The sequence below is a fragment of the Vanellus vanellus genome (assembly GCF_965231255.1).
Source record: "Vanellus vanellus genome assembly, chromosome: 2".
Lineage (NCBI taxonomy): Eukaryota > Metazoa > Chordata > Aves > Charadriiformes > Charadriidae > Vanellus > Vanellus vanellus.
In genome coordinates, this window is record NC_138906.1 from 61310446 (window position 1) to 61324275 (window position 13830).

The 13830-nt window shown below is 46.7% G+C and overlaps 2 protein-coding genes across 2 annotated transcripts in view; one reads left to right on the forward strand and one right to left on the reverse strand.

Moving 5' to 3' along the window:
* The window catches only part of SFRP4 (secreted frizzled related protein 4), a gene marked incomplete at its 5' end in the record, with an annotated part of 9281 nt that extends 9165 nt beyond the window's left edge, over nt 1-116 (reverse strand). Inside the window, one exon of the mRNA XM_082499173.1 lies at nt 88-116. Coding sequence (XP_082355299.1) covers nt 88-116 — 29 coding nt within the window. The remainder of the gene's footprint in view (nt 1-87) is intronic.
* A 1385-nt stretch (nt 117-1501) lies between these two features.
* Nucleotides 1502-13830, forward strand: part of EPDR1 (ependymin related 1) — a gene marked incomplete at its 5' end in the record, with an annotated part of 32760 nt that continues 20431 nt past the window's right edge. Inside the window, 2 exons of the mRNA XM_082499460.1 lie at nt 1502-1587; nt 1625-1897. Of these exons, the coding sequence (XP_082355586.1) occupies nt 1502-1587; nt 1625-1897 (359 nt within the window). The remainder of the gene's footprint in view (nt 1588-1624; nt 1898-13830) is intronic.

The window sequence follows — 13830 nt, forward strand, 5'->3', positions numbered from 1 at the left end:
GGAGATGTGGTGGTGTGCGCGCGTGTGTGTGTGTGTGTGTGCGTGTGCGCGCGTGTGTGTTTTGCTATGCAGCCACGGTGACATCACCCTCCACCCCGTCTAATCCCCGGCGACATCACTGCGTCTCTCGTCCGCGGCTCCAGCCCCGTTTCAGTTTTCATCTGTATCATAAATTCCTTCAGGTGGAAGGGGCGGGGGGGGTGTGGTAGGGGGGGTAGAGAAAACCAGACCCAAACCGCACGCATCCGACGCGGGGAGAGGGGAGAAAGATGCGGGAGCCCCCCCCCCCCCCAATTCCCTCCATCCCCCCCGCTCCTGGGGGGGGGGGGGGGGGAAGTGAACTTTTCCCGAGGGACACGGAGCAGAAACTTTTTGCGGGCTCGGGGGGGAGCTCCGGCGGCTGTTCCCGTCGCCTTCCCGGGGGTTTGCAGGGGGAGGAGGGGGAAGGCGGACGGGCAGACAAGCGGGGAGGCTGCATTTTGCCCGGTTCGCTCGGGACGGGGGATGCGGCGGTGACCGACCGGAGCCGGCAAGCGGGCGGCGGGGCCGGTGCGGGGCTGCTCGGCGGGTGGTCCGCCCCCCCCCGGCTGCGCTCCCCTTCTTGTGTGTGTCATGTCGTATGTCGTGTGTGTCGCGTGTCCCGTCCCCCCCCCCCCCCCCCCGCATCTGCAAATGGATGGGAGAAGGGATTTCAGGCTTTTCCCAAGCCGTTTTTTATTTCTCTTCCCTGCGTGCTCCACAGCCACGCGCGGCTGGATGCAGCGGGGCGGCATGCCCACGCGGGACCAAGGGGCTCCCTCCCACCCCACTCCCCGTGGACGGAAAAAAACTGCGGGCTTTTCTTCTACTGGGGGCAAATGCTGCACCCCAGTCTTTGAGGCGACCCGCAGAGAAAACGGGATTAACCCGGTGCCGGGTTATTGCAGCGGCCCGGGAAAGTCCCAGCGTGGCTCAGCCCCCGGGCTTGCCCCGGCCAGCTGCCGCGGTGCCACGGGTGATTCCCCTGGTGGACCAACCCCGCCGGCAGAGCTCAGGGCTGGGTGCCGCGGGGGGTCTGCGGGGCAGAGAAGGTTCCCCCTTCTCCCTTTGCGTGGGAGGAGAGCTCATGCAGAGCCGGCAGTAGACAACGGCTGGGAAACGTGGGAGGGCAGCGGGAGATGAAGGGGTGTATGTGCCCGGTGACATTGTCCGGGGTGGGGGGGACAGGACACACACCACTGGCAATGAAAAAGTTAAACTCCCCCTTGGACGGCAACATTAAAGCATCATTCCTCCTGTTCGTGCACCCCCTCCCTCCCAAAGCCCACCCAGCAGTGCCCCAAGGGCATTGCAGGTGCCCCTCTGGCATCGCCCCTTGCCCCAGGGCAAGCAAACCCTCCCGGGCCACCGCAGCTGCAAGGAGGGGGGGGGGGGGGGGGCGCACGGCCCCGCTTCCCCCCCGCTGCCCCATCCCGCCGTCCTACAGCAGCTCGAGCAGAAACCGCCTCTCCCCGCTCAGGCGATGCGGGTTTGGAGGCGGGCCGCCCCCGCCCCCCCCCCCCCCCGGCGCAGGCCTGCCCGCCCGCCTGCGCGCCGCGCGGGGGGTGTGTGTGAGGGGGGGGGTACGGGACGTCCGTGCGCGGAGCGGTGCGCGGAGCATGGCGCGGGCGGCGGGCGGGCCGCGGCCGGGGTTGGGGCTGGGGCTGGGGCTGCTGCTGCTGGGCGGCCTCCTGCTGCCTGGCGGCGGGGCCGCGGCGGCGGGGGCCGAGCCGTGCCAGGCGCCGCGGCAGTGGGAAGGGCGCACCGTGTGGTACGAGCACGGCACGGGCCGCAACACGCGGGCCGCCGTCTCCTACGACGGCCCCAACCAGCGCCTCCGCATCCTGGAGGAGAGGAAGGGCCTCATCCCCTGCAAGAAGTAGGTGGTGGTGGCGGCGGGACCCCGCAGCGGGGCCGGGCGGGGGGCGGGGGGGCGGTGCAGAGCCCGGAGGCGCCTCCCGAGTGGGGAGGGGGGTGTGGAGGGGACTGTGAGGGGGGGTGTGGGGTGTGTGGGGGTGTCTCCCGCGGCCCCCCGCTCCCCGCGATGCGGGGTGGCACCTCCCCTGGGGGGGGGGGGGGGGGAGGGCGGTGGGCATGGCTTGAGGGGGGGGGGGGGCTGCTGGGAAGAAGCGGCGGTAGAAGACCTGTCACCGGCGGGACTCGTACCCACCGACGTGACTTGTATCCGTGCTCCCTGTGTGTATATATATGTGTGTATATATGTATATATACACACATATATAGGCCTATATATGTGTATATATGTGTGTATATATACGCATATATAGGCCTATATATGCGTGTATATATACACATATATAGGCCTATATATGTGTATATATACACGCATATATAGGCCTATATATGCATATATATACGCATATATGTGTATATATGTATATATGTGTGTATATACATATACACACGCATATGTGTGTATATGTATACCTATGTATACTCACACATATATACATGTATATATGTCTGTATATATGTATACATGTACACATACATGTGTACATGTATGCATATACACACACAAATGCATGTATATATGTGTATACATATATGCACACACATATATATGCATGCATGTGTATGTGTGTGTATATATACATATATATACACACATAGAGAAAGATTTATGATCAACAGCGTCAGCTTTTTGCCTCCGGAGATCCTCCTCTCTCCCAGCTGTCTTGTTTTTTAAATGGAGTGGGAAGCGAGTCCAAAAAATGCAGCCCAAAATCCGAGGTCTAGTGGGTATAAGGAGGTACAACGTGACGAGGTTACGCTGACGTGCAGGAATTACGGGGTGGTGGCGGCAGGTGTTTCTCACCCAGTAATTTGTTAACAAGTTTGAGGCATGTTTTACAAGTTCCCCACTCGTTCTCGGTTCCCGCGAGCGCTAAGTCAGCACAGGTGTTGGGATGTATCCGTTACCTGTGGTACAGTCTCCTCCTTCGCATTGCACAGCCTGCCCAGCCCCACAGGACCTCCCTGTTCTTCATCTGTGCAGTATGTGTCTGTTAAGCCTGTAACTAACCCAACAAAATCCCTGCGTCATTGTGCCTTTCTTGATCTGCTGAAAAATAAGCGTAGAAAAATGCTGACTGAAGAAGGGCCTGTTTTTTTCTCCTCAACCTGCCGAGCTCAGGCCCCGACAGGCTGGGTGGAAGAAATGATCAGCCCAGAGAGACCTTCCTGAGTGAGATGCTTCTGGGTACCAAGCATCAGTAACTCTTCAGACACCGTGTCAAGACATACCTGACAGTGTGAGGGTCTCCAGTTCGCCTAAAAATTCTCCCACCTAAAAATTGTTCAAATATTACTGCATCAGTCCTGGGGATGTATAAGTCACGGTGAAGACCAGTCTACAAATGCTGTATCATCCAAACTAAGTGGTCTCTGCTATTGGAAGATCAATATTCCTTCTTGCTCCTGGCTTTCTTTCCTGGCAATGATCAATTTCTTACCAACATCGCATAGTCATTGTTTTAATCTTTCTAAAGTGTATGCTCTTCCTCAGTCCTTTCCCTGACAGTCCCAAAACACTCTTAAAAACTGTTTTATGAGTTTCATTTTCAAGCTTAGCTTTCCCTCATTGTGAGCTTTTTTCTTTATTACTATTTTCACATAGGAGCCATATGAGGAACATGAAAGGCAACGTATGGTTAGTTGTTTGGTGGTGGCCTGCTGATGTATAACATAGAGTCTGACGCTGTGCGTGCTCATACTCTCCTTCTTCTAGAAGTCCTAGGTTGACCTTCATGTTTGACGAGCACAAAACTGCACTACAGAGTCTGCTGCAAGCTTTTTCTAGCTTCTAAGTGGTACTGCACTAATTTCTCGGAGCTTATGTTTATTTTATTTGAAAATTTGATTTTAAGATTGAATAATTGTTGTACATTTTCCACTCTGGGCCAGATTTTGGCTTCTGCCGAGATCTTGCTCTTTACAAATTTTTGATAAATATTTGCTCTGGACATGGGTTTCGTCTGGGGTGATAGTGTTAAAAAGAGTCAGAGCGCAGACAAGTGCACTTGAGGCATCTCTCTGTTGGTTTTTCCTGTATTAGTTTCTTTGTCGTAGACAATCTCCGACCTCAGGGATCCCTGCCTTTTCCAGGCTGACCGTGTTTTCTACCATCCAAAACTGGAGGGTGGTTTCGTTACGTGCGCAGCTCGAGTCCACTGAGGGCAGGACATGGCTTCCCATTGAAGTCAATGGAAAGACTCCCATTGATTTCAATGTGCGTTGGACCGGCTTGGGAGTTGCGATCGCAACTTCATTTCGCTATGGACACAGTGAGTCATAAACTGAAGACTTCAGAACTTAGAGGCGAAGGGATTTGTCCTGCCTTCTGAAAAATAACCTCTCCCCCACTCTGCTTTGACGTTGGCAAGAAAAGGGTCATTACGCCGAAGCAGCGGCTACAAAAGCAACAAGGAAAATAACGCTGTCCTGGTCTCTAAGGAAATTTCAGTCTAAATTCTCAGGAACAGACACATTTTGCTCCTATCAGATGTAACTTACACGTGGCAATCAGGCTTGGCCAACAACCAAATTTTTACACAAAGCGTTTTCTGAAGCTTGCGAATGTGGACCTTAATCAGACACAGCCCGGTTTAAGTTAGTTGCCTGAGGTTAATCAGGGACACAAAGGTCTGCCTGTGTGGAATGGTTTGCAGGCTCATAACCGCAGGAAAACCTGAAACTTTCAGTTTTTATTGTGTATATATGTTTCAAATTCATGTAATTTGCTATGCGGCATTTCCATACCTACGTCAACCCAGTATTTTAAGTGCACTGCTGAAAAGTAACAGTAAGGTGAATATCCCATCGCTGCTTTGTTAGCATCAATTCTCTGCTCGCCAGGCGTGGCGAGAGCACCCGAGATGCGGTGACTGTGTTGGTGAGGGCTGCCTGCTCCCCATCGGCATCATCCTCACCTGCCACCTTAGCACACACCTCCCTCGCTGTCCAACCCAGTGGAGCCTGTTCGTTAAAGCAGTCCTCGATGATCATTTCAGCCAGCTTCTTGGGTGTGTGTTTCTCTGGGTCGCAACTCTTGACTGCCTGCGCTCTGGCTTAGAGTGTCAAAACCACCAAGTGGTGGTCCTCGGCTCAGCTTTTTAGAGAAGAACCTGTTCCAGGTGGATTTATTACTAAACTTTCTTCTTTGCTTCTTTTGCAGCCCCAGCCTTAGCTGCACTCTGCATCTTATGTTTTCTCCAGTGTGCCTTGCCCCGCTGCTTCTTTCCCCTTCAGGATCAAAATTTGGGGGATAGACAAGGAGGGCAGGGACAGGCTTCTCTCAGCCGATACCCGGAGAAGAGAAAAGAAAACAAACAGAGGTTTTTATTGAGTAGATTGTGCCATTTCCCATTTGGAAGAGGTCATGCCAGCAGGTTTGTTATATGATGAGAAAGGAGAGCGCTTGAAACGGTTCCGTAGAGCTCTTGAGGCAGAGCTGTGTCACATTACCTGTTAAACACGGGACGTGTTTTTTAATCCTTTATTGCCTACTACATTGGCATTACTTCCTTTTGTGGTCTCTGTATATTAATTCTTCCTCACTTTTGTTCCACCCTCTGTTGGCCACCGACTCAGGAGACTTCACGAAATAGGTACCAGTCACCAGCACGGTTTTGCTGTTGGGACAAAAAGTGTTTGATTTTAAGGTAACATCTTACCGGTTCAGATTTGAATAGGACATCACTGCAAACCGGTGAGAAATCCTGGCACTAGAGAGGTCTAAAACCAAAAATCCGATTGACTACGTTGTGGCCAGAACTTCACATGTCCTGCATCACCTTTCATTTTCTTGGAGAAATAGAGCAAGAAGTGTACTGCCTGGCACTGCTGAAGCCACTCAACAGGCATTAGTGCTCGGTTATGAAGGAAAAAAAGCATGAAGTGGGGGAGCAGAGCAGAAATCACGCAGGTGGTGTTTGAGAGCTGGGGGCGTTACTCATCACATGCTGTATTCGTGGAGTTTCACCCTTATCCTCCATACTATTTTTCATAGAGTGATTTTCAGGGGGTAACAGTAGTCTCCGTGGACCACTCTACAGCGTGCAGCACATTGGGGTGCATATATATTTGAGACTGCTGTGGTTATTGTCTCTAACAACCATAGCTGCAGAGCAGAAAAACAACCTGGAGGTGTCATATCAGTGTTTATTTAAAAACAGAACTGCACGTTGGTCATTTCTTTGGTTACAGTTGTATTTGCGAAAGACGGGCACAGTTATGGGCAGGATTAACTCCTTCACTTGGCAACGAAACCTGCGAGTACAATAGAGGAGCAGCAAAGCTGTGTTTAGAGAAATGCGTCTGTTATTCTGGCAGGCTGTTTGCGTGCGTGTGTCAATCCCTGTCCTTGACTGGAGAGAAGCAGCGTATGGTCAGGTGCAAATATAACAGCATTCATCTGGGGAAGAGGTGATGACGTTTCAAAATAAACAGAGTGTGGGCACGCGTGTCTGACTTATCTCAACTGCTTCTTAGTTGTTTTAGGATGTGTGATTGTAAAGGAAAAAACAGCAGTGTCTGACCTATTAAAATCATATAATCCATCCGTTCTGTGGTCATTATGGTGACTCAACAGGCTAAGTATTGAGCTACCCTGAGCGACTGCAAATTTGTTTCCCAGACTTGGTTTTGGGAGTGGTTTCTGCAGCTTAATGTTTAGGGGAATGAACGATGGTCATGGGTAAAATTTTCAGAATTAGCCAAGTTACTCGGGAACCCAAGCCCCATTTTTTAAGATTATGTAGAGTGTGCAGACTTCTGAGACCCTTAATTTGCAGCGAAACGAAAAATTGAATTTTCAGCAGTTTCTATAAATCCAGCGTGAGTTCTTGGGATCTAAAATGCTTCATAAGCTGCTCTGCATATAAGTCACTTTTGAGAGTAAGAACTAAGGGGAAGGTACTCAAATGTCCTGCATTTACTTTCCTCCCGTAGGTGTTAAAGTCTTTTAGGTGTCTGCTGGTGGTAACGACTGTGAGTTTGGGAAGCTGCTGTGATGGATGCGGGCTGGCAGTCAGATGCTAGGCAGTAGCCTGAAGCATGCAGCAGTTGTTCTAGTGAGAGCTGTGTGCCGTTGGGGTACGGAGGGTGGGATGTACAAGCCTCAACTTTTGCATTTTCATCATAACGAGCCGATTTAGGAGTCGGTATACTCAGTCCCTGAGTGGTGCTCCCTGCCAAGGTGGCCGGTTCCTTGGAGAAGAGCACTGTTCAAGGATGGAGCCGTGGTCCACGAGGAGGAGCATCGTGTCTCGCCCTGTTCATTCCCTTCGTTTCTGCCTATGAAAGGCAACAGCCATTTTTGTCTCCAAGTTCTTGGTCTTGTTGGAGGTCGGCCATGCTATAGAGTTCAGGGAGGCAGTGAAGCTAATTGCTGTCATTGTTACAGGTGGGCTGGGTGGGAAGAGATGAAAACACTGCTCAGGGGGAGGCGGTTGAAAGTCTTCAGCCTTCGAGCTGCAGCACTGACAAGCAGGTGGACTCTTATCAGAGGGAGACAGCAACTGCTGGCTTAGCAGTGCTTTTGTTTTGTCTTTTGTGCTTTTGATAACCTCCTTGGACAGCAGCATCTTTGTCAGAATTGTGGGGGAAAAGTAAAAAAAAAAGGAAAAAAAAAGGTAACTTGTGTGTGAATAAAGCAGATCCATTGCTTTGAGATGCTCTGTTCTGTTTAGTGCAGTGTTCTCCAAACCCTTGTTTATGCTAAGTAGTCTGGAGCTGTTTCATACACTACCGAAACATGGCACCCACCCAAACTGCAAAAAATAAACTGGCTTTTAAGTTTGAAAGAGCAGGATCCACAAAACCCTTTAAAGCAGGAGAGAAAAATGTAGATAAGCAGTGTCCAGTGACTCCAAATTGATAATTTGCTGGAGTGCTGGTTGGTGTGCTTAGAAACCGCTGATGGACACTCAATGGGGTCATTACTATCACATCAGTTATAGATGTTGTTGACTGGATGTTCTTAAAAATAGTTCTCATCAAGCAGGTTTTTTTTTTCTAAAAACCATTGTTAAATGATAGCTCCTGCCACCATATTGCTGTTGGTACTAGTGGATATTGGCTTAAGCCTTTTATCCGTCTGAACCTTTTAAAGTTAGGGGAATACTTCCTCTTATCATCTCTTCCTTGTCTATTTGAATTCTTTCGCATAACGTGTGTTTGCATTGAAAGTTATGTCTTGTTTCGTACTAGTGGACATTAAAGTAAAAAGATATAATATGCCTCCATTTCTGTAACTCAGACCAGAGGACCAGGGTTTTCACAAGATAAATCACTGTCATTTTTATTCAGGGATTTTTTTAACTCTTTTTTTTTTTTTTTTTGGTAGAGACTTAGAGTGGAGATGAATAGAGAGAGACATTCAAGTTCATAATTTGTTGTGTTCTCACGGACAGCATGCAGACAGTTGATGGTGACGTGACTGCACAGCTAAATAAACACCATGAAAGAAATCTTTATATTCACAATCTGAATTTGGGCTCCATTCAGCTTGAGGCCTGATGTAATTCAGATGGCACAACTGGCATCATCACACCTATTCTCACAGGACCGAATGCCATTTGTCTGGAAAAGTATCTCCTCTGAAGGATAAACCATAATCTTCTAATTTAGGGCTGATCTCACACTTCTGTGAGCTGAGAAAAAACCTGACTGTACATTGCTTTCAGAGAAATCTGAGGGATAAAAGCATCCAGAGGACACTTTACCAGTTGGTGCATTAGCCCTTCAGTTGTAATCTGTTTAAGTTAAGGATCCAGGTCTCCTTAATGTAAAAGGGCCAGTAATTTAAAACCATTTTAGGTATTTGAGAGAGCATTTGCTGAAGTGCTTCCAGAAATTAGTCTGTTCGCGTGATTAGTACATGCACTGTAACTCTCTAGGATCTTTGCTATTTGTAGGCTTTCCCTATCTTCCCATCCCAGTTGGGTTCACTGCAATTACAGTGCATGACATGATGGGGGGTGGTTTAGGGCACAGTCTCATCCCAATGATGTGTATCCATCGGTTTCCCTGTGTGGCTGTAGCTGTCCCTGGGCTGAGGGGTGTGCGTGTGCCGGGGCTCCCTTCATTGCAGGGTGAGGGGACACGCTCTGGTATTGTCCCAGCAGCTGAGGAGCAGCTGTGGCTTGTTCCCAGGAGCAGGATTTAAGAGGTAGTGCTGCATCCTGGAATTTGGAGAGAGCCAAAACCAGGGGACATACTGAATTGTTCAGTCCCACTGTTTATCTTCCATGTGTAGTTGAACCGTATTTTCCTTGATATGCCAGAAGGAGAAGGGGTTTGGATTTGGCAGCTGCATATGGTACAGTTGAGAGCATACTGAAAAGCTGAAGAGTTTGGGTTAACAAGCAAAAGAGTTTTTCATTACTTTTTGCTTACTTTTGTAACTCGGGGCTGCAAACTTAGTGAAGGGGATGAGAATTTTGCCTTTGGCACAGGGATCTCATCCCAGGACTTTGCCTTAGATGCACATTTGTAACATATGTGGGAGGTATATACAAGAAAGACATTTCCCTATTTCCAAGTCAAACTGGGCCTCCATTCCTGAGGTTGGTCCATGCTGCCAAAACTGAAACCATCATTCAGTCTTTAGCCTTATTGATGACAGCAATGGTATAACTGTGGTGGACAGCTTTCAATATTGTGTCATCTGAATGGAATTGGAAGATGTGCTGATAAAACCTGTGCCTCTGAATCCGGTCCACACCCTGCCTCTGCCAGCACTTCCAAGGATGAATTTTGGTAGGCAATTGCCAGTTAGAGGAGAGGAAGTGTTCGGGGAAGGAGGCAGGCTGTTTTAATTACAAGAACAGAATACTTTTTTTTTTTTTTATGTTTTCAGCCTTCCCTGCATTTCATTTTGCAGTCCATTTGTTCACTAGTGTACTTAATTTTCATGCTATCGCTGTTCATTGGTTAATATTGCTATTGATTTGTTCATGTCCCAAGAGAATTTCTGTATAAATTTATTATTTTGTAGTTCAGAAGGTGCTCTTCTTGTACTTTTTCCTGTCAGAGGTCATCCTGCTCTGGAAGTTTTCTTCTCTAGAGAACTGATTTGTTTTACGTATCAACAGGCTCGTCCATTTATTAACTGCATGGGACAGGTTTTCAACTGGATGACATTTTCATAGACAAGTGAAGTCAGTGAAACGATTGTAATTTATGCCTTTATTTGTATTCCAGGTCATTAGCTGATGGAAGATTGAAAGGTAGGGTTCAAATATCCTTCCACCCACTTCATTTTGCTGTGAGTTGATGGCTAAAGTTCACATGATAAGATGCTTTAATTCAGGAAAGGACAGTGGCATAGCAAATAACATTGAGTTATTCAGAAGAAGCATAAATACACTGATCTGTCACATAATATGGGAGAAGGTTAAATTTAAAGGAGCTTTGGGAAAGAAGAATGGTTGCCACAGTGGCTAGGTGTTGTGAAGAGGTAAGAGTAAGAACAAGAGGAATGTAAATAAAGGTGTAAAATTAGAAACTGATGCAGTCTTAGAATGGATTGTTGACAATTCAGGGATGAACATAGTAGAAAATAGGACAGAGTTTTCTTTTCAAGCCAGGATTTAGGCGTCAGATTTGTGCAACAACTGGAGGAAAGAGTCTTTTCCCATGCCTGTCATGCTAGGGCTGCTATCTGGAGAAACAGATTTGTGGCCATCCCTCCAGTGACTTTTGGGCTGTGGATCTGTGTAGCTGCAGCAGCAGCAACCCAACTCCTGACCCTCATGTTGACCAACTTCATCCCTATCTTCAGACGACCTTCAGCTTGACCTTCCCTGTAGATCTGCAAAGAATTGCATGCTTAGCAACTTGCCGAGTTCTCTTCTCTCAAAGTATTTTTACCTGTTGCTCTTCTTAACTCAAAGGGGAAATTATTTTCTCCTCCAAAGTGTTTTTAAGGCATGGTAGGGTGTCTGGTGTGCTGGGGAGGGGGTGATGTCTGGGTGGAACAGGGCCACCTTGTGCAATATTTTGGCTCTTCTAGAATAAGGAGCATTATGCCCGGCATGGCATTGCATAACCTGAAGGTACCACTGGCCAGTGAAACTTCTCCTCATCTTTGCCAAGCAGACCTGTTTCTTTCAGCTGTTTTTGTTTACTGCCTCACTTTTATGGCCCTGGGGGAGATACATGTATGTTGACAAGAGATCTTAGATTCCACAGGGAAACTGTGTGTCCTCCTGAGGCTCCGGAGGATGGCGTTCTGCCTATATCATGGTCACTCTCTGATACCTGAGAGTCACAGGTCAAGGACAGGATTTTCTTCCAAGAGTTTGTTCCCATGTGTGAAAGTACAGAAGGCTCAACATGTGAGACAGTCCTTGTTTTCAGTAGTGTATTAATTTCCGGAATTGGTACCTTTTATACTTTCATACCCAGGAGTAAATTAGGGGTTTCCAACAGCAGCGTAACTGTCCTTGTCAAAAACCTAATTTATAACAAGAGGTAGTAAGAATGAAAGAATCACTTGTTTTCATCTGAACTTTCACTTTTTTTTTCATCTTCTATAAATATAGATCCTTGACAAACATTTATTTGAGAATCAGCATAATCATTCTTTTGAAGGTTATGTGCACACAGTTGGCTTTATGTCCCACTTCATTATTAAAAGGTGCTTCCCTTGTACCACGAAAAGTGATTAAGGTAAGAGTAGTTTTTGCAATTCTTGCTTTTGCTCTGAGAATTTTATTAGCAACATTCCTACAGTCTGTAGGGCTGTTCCTATAACTTAGCAATGACCATATTTTTGCTTTTTCAGATTTTGTCTTCAGATTTCCATGATTTTCAGAATTTCTGGCATCAGAATGTGAATTTGGCAGGCACTTTCTTCTTGTACAGTGCTCACACTGTGGTAGTTACAATTTTTCAGTCTTTGGCTACTAAGATTTCATATGTCTTGGGAGCTACTTAGCTATTCATCCCATGAAAGCCTATTTTATCCCTTTCATTCCTTATGAATTTTACCCTTTCATTCTGGCATCATCCAGGCTGTATTTTGTGGGCCAAGTCCAGCCCAGAGGGAACTTCCATCCAACCTTCTGCCTTTCCCTGCTGAATAGCTCCTTGTTGCTTTAGTAATTGTCTGGCACTTGGATCCCCACCCTGTGTTGCTGTCCCTGTGTCCGTGTCGGAGAAGCAGAAGGGACTGGATGCATAGGTTGGGAATTACCTCAATCAGTCACCCCTGTGGATGAGGGTCAGTGGCATGCACTGCCGTATTGGAAGAGTAATGGAAAAGTCACCAGTAATATGTGCGGACGCCACACTGCGTGTATATAGCTTATTTCTTTTGCATATAAAACAACTCAGGGCTGAGTGATCTTAGGACATTATTAACTTCTTGTCTGACAAAAAAAAAAAAAAAAAGATGTTGGCAGTTACGAAGATTTGGATTATCAGATATCATCGATAGATGATACCAGATTATTCTAAACATGGAGCTCTGTCTGCATTTTTTTTGTAAATGAAAAAGAAACATGTTTCAAAACTTAATAGAAATAAGTGCAGAACTGCATTAACTGTCTGATTCGACCCAAATGTCCCCAAAGAGCCATCTAAAAGCTACAGGTATAAAAGCACATAAGCTTTCTAGAATTCTGGAAGAATAGTAAAAATCTTGATTGCTGCCTTCTTTTGGATCTTAGAAGGCTGAAACTGTTTTGCTCTAGCTCCTCCCTAAATTACAAACAAAAGCAATCTCTTCTTTGCAATTAAAATAATCTTTTAACATGAAATATCCAAGAAGTGGCTTATCCTTAAGTTCATTAAACTCATTTGCCCTTCTGAAATGGAAAGTAATATTGCATACTTGCTGGGTATCTTATTTTCTACACGCATTATTTATCCTGAGGATAGTTCATAATGAAATGTGATATTGTGACTGATAGCCAAACAATGCAGAAGACCAAAATTACCGTATGTATTGCAACATCCCATATTAAGATTGCTTATGATGAACCTTGTTTCTTTGCTCTGTTTGAAAAATAACATTGTGATAACGCCCTGCATATTTACCTTTTGGTCAGTTGAATAGTTTACAAGTAATTCATTCCAAAAATGGCTTCACTGACCCTTATTGATTGACTTCTTGTGCAGTAACATGCTCTTCAGAATCTGCTCCTTTATAGCTATTGCCAAATATTATTTCATATTTTTGAGTGTATGTTCAAAACACAACTGTCAACTGCTTTACTGGAGTTAGCAGTAAACCAAGAAAAGTTTTATGACATCTGTAACTAATGTCCCAGGTTGTCTATTGGGAACAAACTGTTTTCTAATAGTTTCGTTTTTTTTAACAACTAACTTGCTTTTTCTTAAGGATTTAATGGGATGAGAAAAAAGCCTCCCAAACCACCTCCACCACTTGCCAGCAGGATAAAGAACAAAAACCTCTGCCTTTGTTCTGTTCTGTTCTTATTTTGATCTTGGGACCAGTTGCAGAAAAAAAAATGGTGTAAGATAGCGATGAAGACATCCACTTGCAAGACTTCCCACCGAGGTTTCAGTCTCTGATGTTGCCCGTCTGTTTCTCTGTCAGTTCTGGTACTTTCACACCTAGCAAGCCTTATCCGCTGTCCTCCTGTCAGCTTTTTTGTGGGAATTCACGGTGAGGTTGCCACTTCATCTGAAAATCAGATGGCTCAGTAGATAAGAGGGTTCCTATAAATGTGTTGTGCTTGGCATTTGCTATTTATTTTGGTGAAACCCTACACAGGAAAGCTGGTGGGAGACCTGTATAGTGTTTAGCTGCTGAACAGC